This window comes from Malaclemys terrapin, chromosome 5 (genome assembly GCF_027887155.1).
Source record: "Malaclemys terrapin pileata isolate rMalTer1 chromosome 5, rMalTer1.hap1, whole genome shotgun sequence".
Classification (NCBI taxonomy): domain Eukaryota; kingdom Metazoa; phylum Chordata; order Testudines; family Emydidae; genus Malaclemys; species Malaclemys terrapin.
The window spans coordinates 22,726,928-22,740,377 of record NC_071509.1 but is presented as its reverse complement, the minus strand read 5'-3'; the positions used below and the strand labels follow the sequence as shown (position 1 = coordinate 22,740,377).

Sequence of the window (13,450 nt, the reverse complement as noted above, 5' to 3'; positions counted from 1 at the left end):
TCCCTTAGTAGAAGTTAGTAGGATCAGGATTGGATCCCAAACTATCCACAAATATTGTTTGTAAATGTACTTAATTATTAGCTATTTTCTTCCAACAGAGCCTTGAACTATGAAGGAGATGTAACTATCTGGGAAGGTGCACAGGGTGGCAACAAATCACAGCTAAGCTTGAGGGAAACTCAAAAACATTTTGTCTGAGATGTTGAAACGGGGGTAGTTTTTCATGTCCTGTAACTCAGAAACAATGTGATGGACTTTCTTCAAACTTTACATGAATACTCATTTGTCTTCATTCAACAATTAGCTAGCATGTCCCTTTGCCAACACTGATACGTGGTTAGCAGAAATACTAATAAATAACAAACCCAAACCCTTCAGTCATTCAGTTTGGCCCCCAATGAGGTATCGAGGGTGAGATTTTCAGAAATGTTCAGTGTTCACTTGACTCTGCTTCCATCGAAGGCAGTGGTAAAACTCTCTTTTCAATGGGTGAAGTCAGGTCAGCGCTGAGAGCTTTTGAAAATCCCACTCTGAACCTTGTGGATAGCTATGTTACTCTGAATACATTAAAAGTCCTTGTCTGGACCTCTAAGGTCCCACATTTTTCCAGAGATGATCTGTCACTTCAGTCCCCTGCTTGGCTTTCTGTTTGCCAGTGATTGGAATGTTCTTGGTTTTTTGTCCCAAGCAATGATCTCTGAGATGATAAACCAGGACAATTACCTTCTTCTGCCCTAGTCACCGTGAAACCCAATTCCTTTTAGTGGTTTAGTGGACATAAGAATGGCCATATTGGGTCAGACCAAAGGTCCATCTAGCCCAGTATTCTGTTTTCTAACAGTGGCCAATGCCAGGTGCTTCAGAGGGAACGAACAGAACAGGTAATTATCAAGTGATCCATCCGCTGTTGCCCAGTTCCTGCCTCTGGCAAACAGAAGCTAGGGACAGGCTTCTGAAGCCTGATTTGCCTGCTGTCCCCATTGTTTGTTTAATTAAAGATGAGGATCCCTATATTCACAAAGGGACTCTAAACATTGTAACACCTGACTCCAAGGCACTCTGCCACCTAGTGGAATTCTCAGACTCGCGTTAGGTGGTCAGAGCACACCTAATGGATTGGTCCCCACAGGCAAGGTAGACAGAACCACCCCTAGCTTGAGACTCCTAATGGGATTCAGCTTGCGCTAGGGATCCCAGCACCTCGTTAACTGTGGGGTAACGGCAGGACTTATGTGGCGTTGCACATGTCTACTGGCAGGAACCTTCAGAGTTAGGCTGCACCTGAGCAGTCATTTTGAAAATGTCATTGGTGCCTAAATGTTAGACTTACGGACCTAAAGAGTCAGTTAGACACCTAAGTACCTTTGTGAATCAAGTCCCAAGTTCTCACCCACAGGGCCATTTGACTCCCCCTCACTTAGCATGAAAGGTCACAGAAAACAATCCCTGTAAGCTGCAGGCTAACCTCTTCTTTCCTTGCTGCAGCCTGTCCTCTCCTTGCAGTCTCCCTCCAAGCTGCAGACTGGCTCTTGACTCAGAAGTCACATGTACTCATAGACTTGCTGTCTCCACTTCTTAATCACTATGGCACATTTGCTCTTTATGGGCCTATAGCATTGGCTGAGTTCCCTCAAGCAGACTCTTCACCATCAGAATCTTCTACCTGGTCACATGCACTGCTAAGTGTCTCTCTCTAACTCTTTTCAGTCTCTGTTAGTGGCATGCATGCAACCGAGTATTAATGACACTAAGCTAGGAGGTGTTATAAACATTTTAGTTTGTGCCGGGAGAAATAAGGAGGCCTGTAACTTGCATTAATTACCTCAAGTTACAGGCATTGTGAAAAAACTGTTTAGACCCCAGAGCATTTGGCACCTTTGATAAAGTGAAAACAAGTTACTATTGTTATTATTGTTTATTCCTCAAATCATAGATGAGTAGAGACTAGGGTAAAAGTGGCTCCATTATTTAGAATCCTTTGTCATTGCATTGCAGATAATGGATTTTTTTTTTTAAGCACCTAGGTGAATTAGGAGCCTAGGTCTCAGAATTTGGATTCCTAGGTGACTCAGGAACTTTTGTAAATTTTATCTAAGAGGAATATTCTTGTATAGAGGTTCCCGCTGTGCACATAGGTTTAGAGGACACCATCTGGCGGGCAGGAACAGATACTGCTGGAGTGGATCTCAGTGATGTGAAGATAAGTGGAAGAAGTGCTTACAGTTCACAGAAGAAGTAAATATATTTCAAAATCCTCATTTCAGATGTTCAGATTGCTGGCTAAAGCATATGCAGGTGCACATCCAATCATCTCAGACAAATTGGAAGCCCGTTGTGGTGGAAACTTCGTTAAACGAGGAGGCATTATAAATGGTGCTCAGTGGTACAGCTTTACTGGAGGTAAATCTCTTTGCCATTAAGTCATGTGAAGCAAAACCTGAGTAAGACCCTTAAGAGAGACAATTAAGGGCCTGATCCAAGGCCAAGTAAACTCAATGGAAAGACTCATTAATTTCAGTGGGCTTTGGATCAGACCCTGCCCCCAGCGCACAAAAATGTCTTTAGAGGATTTAAATGGCAACGTCTATATTCAAATAGAGCAGGCCAAATTCATCCCTGACGTAACTCCGGTGAAATCAATAGAGTTATGCATGGGATGAATTTGGCATTGTGTATTTATGAAATGCTGTTCTGGTGTTAAAATCTGAAATTTTCTAGCAGATAGGAATGAAACATTAATGCCTCAACAGCAGCATGAATTTGGACTTCAGATCCATAATGCAGAATTTTATATATTCTACATTATGGATTTGAAGTGTGGTTAATCTGTATTGACTAAACTATAATTGATTATTAGTAGTAGTCATGATAAGCAGAAATGTCACAACTGACATCCAATTCACTGGTGTTCAGGTTTCCACTGCTATTTTATCATTAGCATTATTTGGTTTTTCAGGCTTGTTCAATTTTTGATACTAGCACCTACATCCTATTTTCAAAAGTGAGTTGGACTCCTAAGTCATTAATAACTTTTGAAAATGGGGTGCTTTTAAAAATTGTACCTGTTATCTGTGATTAACATTTTAGTACATAATAATGTCATGACCTTTCCTTTAGAGGCACAGGGTTCTCATGGTGTTAGCTTCTCTTAGACGTTTGTTGCCACCAAAGGAACTGCTGACAGGGTATTGTACCTTTGCTAGATGGTGTAATAATGAAGAAGAAGATACCATAAGACAGCAAAGACATTTTCTTTATTCCCCAGTCCAATAACAAGTCTCATTCTCTGACCACAGGCTTGGAAGTCAATTCCAGAGTTCTAAACCCAGCTCTGACCTTGATTTCCCTGTGACCGTGGGCAGTATATGGTATAAAGCTGATTATGCACAACTCCCATCCCTCCACCTTAGCTTCTACAAATGTAATGAGTTTTAATAATAATAGTGCTTACCCATCTCAAAGAGGTGTTGTGAGCATTAATTAGTTAACTGATGTTTAAAATAATGCTTGAAAAGCTCCAAAGATACCGAATACTGTGCATATGGTACATGCATTCATTCTACACAACATATACATCCTTGTCCACAGGGCTGCATTGGGTAATCAACTAACTGGAGCAACATAGTTCTAATTAAATGTGACATGGATTGTTCATAATCTTCCCTTTTCCCTTTCTATTAATTTAGGTATGGCAGATTTTAATTACCTTCACACAAACTGTTTTGAAATCACCTTGGAGCTGGGATGTGAAAAGTTTCCTTTGGAGGAGGAACTGTATTCAGCCTGGCATGAAAACAAAGAATCCCTTCTGACTTTTATGGAAATGGTAGAGTTCTACTTTTATATATATTCCTTTAGTGCTTGTGGCTGTTCTTCTGCATTCTTTGGTGGGATTCCATTGTTATTTTTTTCCCTGTTGAGGATGCTTATGACAGCATTTGATCTTCAGATATTCCCACACCAGTCTCTGTCCCTCAGTTTGGCTGTCTAAGAATGTGGATATTATTTCCCTAACTCACATGTGGGTGGGTTGAAGATTGAGATGTGCTTAAGTACAACACAAAATAGGACCAGAGAAATGTCTATAAATAGTTTGGGTGGGTTTATGAATCAACTCTTCAAAATCCAATACTAGAGACAGACCAACTCATTCAGAAAAATAAGACTCAACCTCTTTCTCAAAGAACTAAACCTAACTTAATTTAAATTTACATAAAGTTTAGCAGGGCTGGCTCTGGCTTTTTTGCCGCCCCAGGCAAAAAAGCCTCCTGCCGCCCCCTGCCCCCTGGCGGGGAGCGCGGCAGGGGAGGGCGCTGAGCCTGGCCATGGTCCCGCTCTCCCTGGCCGGCCGGAGTGCCGCGGGGAGGGTGGCGAGTCCGGCCGGGGCCTCGCTCTCCCCAACCGGCCGGAGCGCTGGGAGGAGGGCGGCGAGCCCGGCTGCGGGCCCCCTCTCCCCGACCGGCCGGAGCGCCGGGAGGAGGGCGGAGAGCCCAGCCGCGGCCCCGTTCTCCCCGACCGGCCAGACTGCCGGGAGGAGGGCGGAGAGCCCGGCCGCGGCCCCGCTCTCCCCGACCGGCTGGAGCGCCGGGGGGAGGGCGGCGAGCCCGGCCGCGGCCCCGCTCTCCCCAGGTGAGCACCGCCCCCCTCCAGGTGCCGCCCCAAGCACATGCTTGGTAGGCTGGTGCCTGGAGCCGGCCCTGAAGTTAAGGTAATTTTTCACTTTTACATGCTTCTCCGATTCCATGGTTTTGGTCTGAAGTTCCACTATTCTGTAACAGAGAACTTTTAAGTATTGTTTTTGACCCATCTGGAACTAGGAAATACTGAAAAATTCATTGGAAATCCTGTTCCTATAATATTTCAGCTCAGTTTCTGAACAAAAGCTGTTAGGATAAACGTCTGGACCCTGAACTTATGGAGGAACAACCAAACCAAATTTATGTAGGTTCACTCAGCAATAACAAATGCCTCACTAATAACAGGTAACTGATCACAGAGACTCAAGGCAGACATCTTTCTCTCAGCCATTAGCAGATCAGCTTTCTGTCATGCCTTATATTGATAGACTATGTAGTAATTTAAAGTTGTTAGGAGTGTGTTAGCTTTTTTTTATGGCCTTTTTAAGCAACCTCTTGCTACTTGTGGTAAGTATCATCATTCGATAAAGACTACAATCCAGACCACCAACCTCATTTCATTTTACAGCTGTCTGATGAAAATGAGTTTTAGTGGGTCCAAATGGGACTGGATTAAATCCATATATATTGCACTTGAAGCCTTTAAGATGTAAAGATTTTTATAGTGTGAGATACTGTAGAAGTCTATGCTGGAAAAGCCTTTTGAGCAAATGCAGAACAGTAAGCGAAAACTCTCTAGATAAGATTGACTGAATTACTCCTGATAAGGATTAAGTCTGCCATAAGCAATTCAAACTTTTCTCATTCTGATATTTACCAGATTATTTGGTGTGTGCATAAATCTACTTGGTTTAACTAGGAAAAGTTAAACATATATTTATATGCGCTAATCCTTCTCCTATTGAAAGCAGTTACAAAACTCCCATTGACTGTAATGATACATGATCAGGGCTGTATTCATGGAAACACAATAAACCCAATAGCAATAAAGTAATTAAGGGCCCAATTCTGTCACTCTTACCTGCACTGCCTAGTAATTCTTGAAGTCATGTCAGAAAAAGATGTCAGAAATGGGACTTAAAACAGAATCTGTCCTAAATCCAGCAAAGCAAAATTGAAATAGAATTGCTGCATTATGGGGTAGATTCTCTTTTTTCCTTGTATGCTGTATAGAGAATTTACAGCTCCTCAGAAAGTGAAATTCTGTCCTTCTGATTTGGAAGTGTTTTCCATTCACTTTGCATGAGTGTTAATGATGAGGGTGCAAATTAGTGGAGAGAAAGGCCCACTATTTTTAACACCTCATGCTGATTTAAGATTTTTCCATACTTTGATGCTGCAGGATGTCTGGAAAGAAAACAGCACCAATCTGCTATAATAATTCTTAAGGGACAGATTCTGGTTCCTTCTGTTCAGTAGTACCTCATACCTTGAGTAGTCCCATTCAAATAAATTAAACTATGCAAAGGGTAAGGTAGTGCTCAACATGAGTAGGAGCAGCAGAATCTGGTCCTAAATAAGTGTTGTAATTAGAACAGGTCAACATTTTTAGAATAAAAAACTTTTCATCCAAAAAATGGCCTTTTTAAAAAATTGGATATGTTAATGATTTTTTTAAAAATTCCATTTTTTTAATTCCATGGGGGGGGAACCATCTTTTTTTCATTGTTTATTAGTTTTCCTGCTTTTCTGGTTTTTCCTGGGGCAAAATGAGGGGAAAAAGAAGAGGAAAGGAGAAACAATGAAGGGGAAAGGAAAAGAGGAGAAAAAGGAGTGGAAAATAGGAAACCTACAAAACTCAGAAAAATGAAAAAATTCAGAAAAATCATTTTGAAATTGAATTTTTTCAATAAATATTTGTGAAAATTTCTAATAAATAAAAAACTGTCCATTTGTGGAGCCTGCAGAACAAAAATGACCAAAATTCTAAAAAATTGATTCCCCCACTCCCCCACTTTTTGACCATCTCAGATTGTTATGAACTGGCGATTTTGTATCTGCACCTTTGCCCTCTTGTGCATGGAATTAAAACTGGTCTGCTATATGCCACCAGCTTTGTCTTGCTAGGAGATAGGGGTATTTCCTTTTAGCTCAAGACCCTTGGATCCTGTGCTTTTAGAGGTGGAAAATCAGGGCAGGTCTACACTATGGGGAAAAGTCGATCTAAGCTATGCTAATTTGAGTTACGTTAGTAACGTGACTCAAGTTGATGTACTTACTGTGGGGTCCACACTATGCTATGTCAACACAAGATGCTTTCCCGTTGACTCCCCTTACTCTTCTTGTTCCAATGGAGTATCACAGTTGATGGAAGAGCAATCTGAGGTCGATTTAGCGGGTCTTCACTCGACTCACTAACTTGACCCCCGGTAGATTGATTGCTGCAACGTCGATCCACCGGTAAGTGGAGACAAGCCCTCAGAGTCCTATACCCACTATTACCATGACATTCTGAGTGGCCATGTTGTTCAGCACAATGACAACCCTGAAGTCCAAGTTTGCTGCTCTAGTGTCTCTCTCTTTCTCGCTCTCTCTCTATATATAAAATATAAATATTCACATCAGGGTTTTTTTATTAACATCTGTCATTGTTCTAGTATCTCCATCACTGTTCTCTGTGACAGGGAGAGATTTTAACATAGTAATAATGCATGCCTGCCTCACAAGATTGCTGAGGGGTTCAGTTAATTAATGCACAGTTTACAGCACTTTGAGATCCTTGAATATGAGGTACTGAAAAATACTTGTTTGTTTATTATTATTGCAACAAGTTTTGATGCCTCTGATTTTCTTATGCAAATATTATTCATAGCAGTGAGCTGCATTAATTGGTTGCACTGTCAAGATGGCAGCATGCTGTTTGACTGTTAGTTATTAGTTATTTAGTTATTCTATATATCCTTTAATGCTGCATTTTTCCTCGTAGTAAATTCAATTAGTAGATTAGAGGGTCAGATCCTCACCTTGTGTAAATTGGCCTCATTTACCCCGTAGTTTATGAAAGTGTGTTTTTCCTTTACATAGGCAGTATCAGGTCACTTTTAAAAACTTTAACTCTAAATTTCTTTTCTGTGTTGAGTTTAAGTCAAACATTTTAAAATAGTAGTTGAATATAATGGTTATAGGGTCATGCACCCATGATCTATATACAGGCAGGACCCTCCATGCATAGATCTTATTCCACCATCATCAAAGGGGGGGATTTGCTTCCACATCTCCCTTTGCCCCCTGGCCCCATAGAGAGTTGCTCGTAGGTTGGCGATCCATGAGTGGGGAGAGTGATCTGAGATTGCACACAGGCCTCTAAGTTGCCCTAGGAGGCAAACCACCCTTCTCAATGAGAAGGATGGTGACTCATTTTGAGGAGAATCTCATGAGGATTGCTTCCTGTCACAACCAGGACATGGGCAGTCAGACCTAATGGTCAGAGCAGGAGTCAGGCCACGTCAGGTACTAGAAGGCCAGGGTCCAAGGCAAGACAGAGGGCAAACCAAGAGTCAGGCATCTGGAGACAGGCAGAATCAGAAGTCAGAATCTGGGGTCTCTTTCACACAGGGTCTGAAGCAGAGGCAGGCAGACAGTCTGTGTTGTTGCTCAGACAGCTTCCTGTCATGGCTTCCTGGCTTAAGTACTGATGCCAGCTAATCAGTGGGCTTCAAGGAGCTGCCACTCAGCTCCTGCTGGGCAGTACTTCCTGCGGAGCCCACCCGCACAAGGTCGTCCTGCAAGAGCCTAGCCTATGCTTTTGTGTTGATGTGGAGGTGGCAGCAACTCAGTACCCCTTACAGATTCTTACACTTCCTCTTCCTGTAGGTTTTCTTGCAGGGAAAGATGAGCAGGCACAAAAATATTACCATTTGGTGTAACTTGTCCTTTCCTTGTTAGGTACACCGTGGGATAAAGGGAATTGTGTCTGATAAATTTGGTAACCCGATAAAAAATGCCCGAATTTCAGTCAAAGGGATCCGACATGATGTTATCACAGGTAATGTTATTTTGGTTGGATTTTTCTCATATGATAACGATGGTATGCACTATGAGCGAAAAACCGTAGTCCTCACTAAGGCAAAAGTTCTATTACATTCAATGGACATTTTGCCTGAAGAGAACTGCAGGATATGGCTGTGTGACTTTACTTAGAATAATGTGAAAAAACACAGGTCAAAATCTACCCCCCTCCCCCCACACACACACACCACTATTATCAGTGCCAATGAAGTTGCATGAGTGTAATTGAGTGCAAAATTTTTCACAGAATTTTTTGCAGAATCTCTCTAATTTCATATTAAATTTCTTGCTAGGCTAAGTAAACTGAAATTTTCTTCAGATAGAGCAATATTTTGGTCTCTGTGCACAGGTGAATAGTATGTTATAGATATATATGAATGATTGACTGTATGTCGGTCAGATGCAAAAAGAGTGGAATACTGAGTTACACACTATGTTCATTGCATTAATTAATCAACAACATACATAACTGTTAATTTTCAGCAGTTGTAAAGCTCTGAGCATTTAGGGCTCAGTCTTGTTCCCACTGAGGTCAATGGGAATTTTGCTATTGATTTCAATGGGAATAGGATTAGGCCCCAGAAGTACATTGTGTCACGTGTGTGGTAAAATTTTGCTCTGGTGGTGGCTGTTATAGCAGTGTGGAAAGCCAGAGTGGCTTATAATGTAGTGAATACTGCACTACTTTGAGTAAATCTATAAAATTAGAGTGGATACAAAACTTGAGATGGTGCACATTTTTGAAGCTGAAATTGGGGCATGATTTAGGGCAGACATGGGCAAACTATAGCCTGCAGGCCACATCCGGCCCACAGGACTGTCCTGCCTAGCCCCTGAGCTCCCAGCTGGGGAGACTAGTCCCCGGCCCCTCCCCCACAGCCACGCCGTCACGCGGGCCACACTCTGGCCCGCCACTCCCGCTGGGCAGCGAGGGGAGCACAGCTGGCTCTGGCCAGGTGTTGCAGCTGTGAGCTCCTGCTGCTGTAAGGGGGCGGAGAGCAGGGAGGTTGGGTAAGGGAGCGGGGATTCCTGTGGGGCAGTCAGGGAGGAGGGGGCAGTTGGATAGGGCGGAGGTTCAGGGGGAGGACGGTCAGGGGATGGGGAACAGGGAGGGTTGTGAGCGGGAGTCCCGGGGGGGCCTGTCAGGGGGCAGAGATGTGGATAGGGGTCGGGAGGGCAGTCAGGAGTCAGGGAGCGGGGGAGTTGGATAAGGGGGTGGGATCCCGGGGGGGCAGTTAGGGGCGGGGGGTCCCGGGAGGGGGTGGTCAGGGAATGAGGAGCAGAGGGCGGTTGGATAGGGGGTGGGAGTCCCGGGGGGGCTATCAGGGGGCAGGGGTGTGATTAGGGGTCGGGGCAGTCAGGGGACGGGAAGTGAGAGGGGGCGGATAGGGGGCAAGGGCCAGGCTGTTTGGGGAAGCACAGCCTTCTCTACTTGGCCCTCCATACAATTGCGCTACCCCGACGTGGCTGTTGGGCCAAAAAGTTTGCCCACCCCTGATTTAGGGCCTGTTCCAAACCTCATTCTAGACAATGACTTCCCATTAACATCAATGGGCTATGAATAAGGCCCTTAAAGAATTAACCAACAAATATTGTGCCCATATGAAGGAAAAAGGAGTGTTAAGTTTCATTTCAGAATGGACAAGAGTTTGTATAGCTGAAATTTCATGGTGACCAGGCTTTAGTTAAGAGAGAATATGCCCAACATTTGCAAAGCCAAAATATTCAAAATGAAGGCAGGGGTGCTGGAACAATTTGTAGAGTGGGGGGTGCTGAGAGCCATTGAACTAGACTATAAACTCTGTAAATAATGGAAACCACTTCAATTCAGGAGGTGCTGCAGCACCCCAGCACCCCTACTTCCAGCACCTATGAATGAAGGAAATTATGATTATCGGGAGCTGAATGCTTCTAATTTTTTCCTTTCTCTTTCCCCTCCTCTTCCTTTATTTTCATCTTAAAAAACCAAAACTGATAGACATTGAAATTCTATGAAAAATGGCATTAATCCAATTTAATCCAATCCATTAATCCAATCCATTAGTTCACTGAGTGGATAAACGTTAAAAATCCAGGAAATATAAAGTTATGCATAAATGCTCATTGTTTGCACTGCCTCCTTCTGCATATGCATTAAAATACAGGCCCGATCCTCAGCTGGAGGAAATTGCTATAGTTCCACTGAAGTCAATGGGCCACCAACATGCAGGATTTCAAGGTAGTCATTACATTGGACATTTTCACCTCAGCATCAGAGACAAACTGTTTACACCAGCTGAGGATCTGGCCCCATGTCTCATGTGTATTATATATTACAAATAGGAATTTCTTATGCCCTTGGACATACAATATATCTCTATATTGGGCTTGATTCTTCTTTCACTTACATCAGCTACAGACAGGTGTAAATCCATTGACTTCACTGGAGCTACTTCGTATTCATACCATTGCAAGCAAGACCAGAATCTGGCACCATTTTTGTTTGCCATGGTGTACTACTGTGTAATACATACACTGCATCTATCCTGATACACCTCTACCTCGATATAACGCTGTCCCCGGGAGCCAAAAAATCTTACCGTGTTATAGGTGAAACCACGTTATATTGAACTTGCTTTGATTTGCTGGAGTGTGCAGCCCTGCCCCACCTGGAGCACTGCTTTACCACGTTATATCAGAATCCGTGTTATGTCAGGTCACGTTATATCGGTGTAGAGGTGTATTAATACAATTTACAAGATCAGAAGTATAGTTACTTACTAAGGGCCAGATTTTTAATTCCCAGCAGCTCCCACTTTGACACTTGCAGCCTGATTTTTAAAAGAGGGGAACACCCAGTGTGCTGAGCTCTTTTCAAAATCTGTCCTTATATGTCCAATGCTTATCTGTGTAAAGATGTGTTTATGCATGTATGCCACTGGACAAAGGACTGAGATACCTGTTTTCTTTAGCTGCCGATGGAGACTATTGGAGACTCCTACCTCCGGGAACATACATAATCAGTGCTCATGCTATCGGATACAGCAAGGTGATGAAGAGGGTCACTCTGCCTGCCACGATGAAAAGAGCTGGGAGGGTAGATTTTGTCCTTCGATCTCTAGATACAAAGCCTAAACATTTTCTCCGAGGGCCCATGGAAGACATATATGAGCGATACGACCCATTGGAACATTTCGATCCTCATGCCCAACATACACAGTCTGAACCAAGAGAAGAAGGAGGACAGCCTACACGGCACAATGAGAAGCCTTGGTGGTGGTCTTACTTCAGCTCTCTAGGCCAACATAAACCACTGTGGTTGCTCAAACAGCGTTAAGACAGATCATTGTTTTGCTCACCGTATTATGACACTATTCCATCAAAATCCTAATACCCTGATTGCTAATGGCAATATTTAAATCTGTTTAATTTGGAAATACAGTGTTAACTCAATATCACTTTCTGTAATTCTTTTTTTTTTTTCTCTTTTCACAGAATTGACTATATTCAAGTACTTTTATATATTAAAAAAATAGTACGCATTTGTTCAAAGGCCAGGTTCTATTCAGTTTCCTAGTAATGTGCTTTCTTTATGCCTATGCAGTTAATCATCAGATTTATTATTTATTAGATTCTAAAGTTCCTGCAGAGGAATCTTCCTGATCTTTTAATGCATTTTCATACATGTCTTATCACATTAATTATTGCAAACTGAAAACAACCTTTAGGAAAATTTGGAAAAGCCTTTTCTTCTTTATACATTATTTCTGCATACTAAGTTTAGTACATTAAATCTTCCAACATAGATTTAAATGATTTTAGAGAAAAAAAAATCTTCATTTGATCTCAGCATTACTTTTCAGAAAAGTCTCACTAGAAATGAGAAATATGGAAAGAAGAAATCTGGGTTTCTGAATTAGGAACATTTACAATAGGATGAGTTACTTGTGAAAGAGTCAGTTCTTAATAAAGAAACATATTGAACAAAGTCACATTTTCCCAAATTCTATTTGAGAAATTCTCATTCAGTTTCCATCTGGTAATGTTTGAAAAGGACCCATACTTTTTTATAAAATAAGGGTAAACGTGATAAAGGCTAGATTGTGATATTCTCCCATGTGTTGCATAGTGCCTTACATCATGAGTAGACAACTGAAGTAAATGGGAATACTTGGAGAGTATGGTAATATTCATGGGAGTCAGAGTATTTTACCCTACTATAGTTTTAATACTAAAGGTATATTTGTATTTCTGAAAACATTTGTTATTAAAAAGTACTAGAAGGTGAAGACTAAATGGCCTAATTCATGAGGGAACTAGGTTAAAATGTGACATATGTCATGCCAGGGTAATCGATGACTTAATTGTAGAAGTGCATCTGGATTCAACATATTTATTAATGGAACTTAGTAAACATCAAAGAAATCTACAAGATCATCAGATAAAACTTCTGTTCAAGAGAGTCACAAGAAAAGTTGGGTGAATACTGGGTATCTTATTTGGAACTATGAAAAATATCTTTAATTTGGATGAAACAAGGAGGTCCAGACCTTCAGCAGGCATGAACTGGTGTCAGGGGAACTACATCAATTCAGACCATGTGCAGATCTGCCCCAATATCATGGTTTCTGAAAAAGCTGATTGTTTGGAGTTGCTATACTTCATGCAGATACTGCTCTATTAACTGGACTCAAGATCACCTTGTCAGCTCTAAAGCCTGGTTTCCTCATCTCTGTCAATAGTGCCTAGGCTGTATGTTTCATGATGGATGGTATGTGCACACACATCTCATGCCTTGGTTACCTGAGACACAGAGAGATGCTTTC

General features: G+C 42.1%; 1 protein-coding gene across 1 annotated transcript in view; it reads left to right on the top strand.

The window, feature by feature from the left end:
* Positions 1–12,613, top strand: part of CPZ (carboxypeptidase Z) — a 62,428-nt gene extending 49,815 nt beyond the window's left edge. The window contains exons 8-11 of the mRNA XM_054028851.1: positions 2,265–2,400; positions 3,687–3,826; positions 8,523–8,622; positions 11,597–12,613. Of these exons, the coding sequence (XP_053884826.1) occupies positions 2,265–2,400; positions 3,687–3,826; positions 8,523–8,622; positions 11,597–11,961 (741 nt within the window). The 3' untranslated portion in view covers positions 11,962–12,613. The remainder of the gene's footprint in view (positions 1–2,264; positions 2,401–3,686; positions 3,827–8,522; positions 8,623–11,596) is intronic.
* Positions 12,614–13,450: the final 837 nt, after the last annotated feature.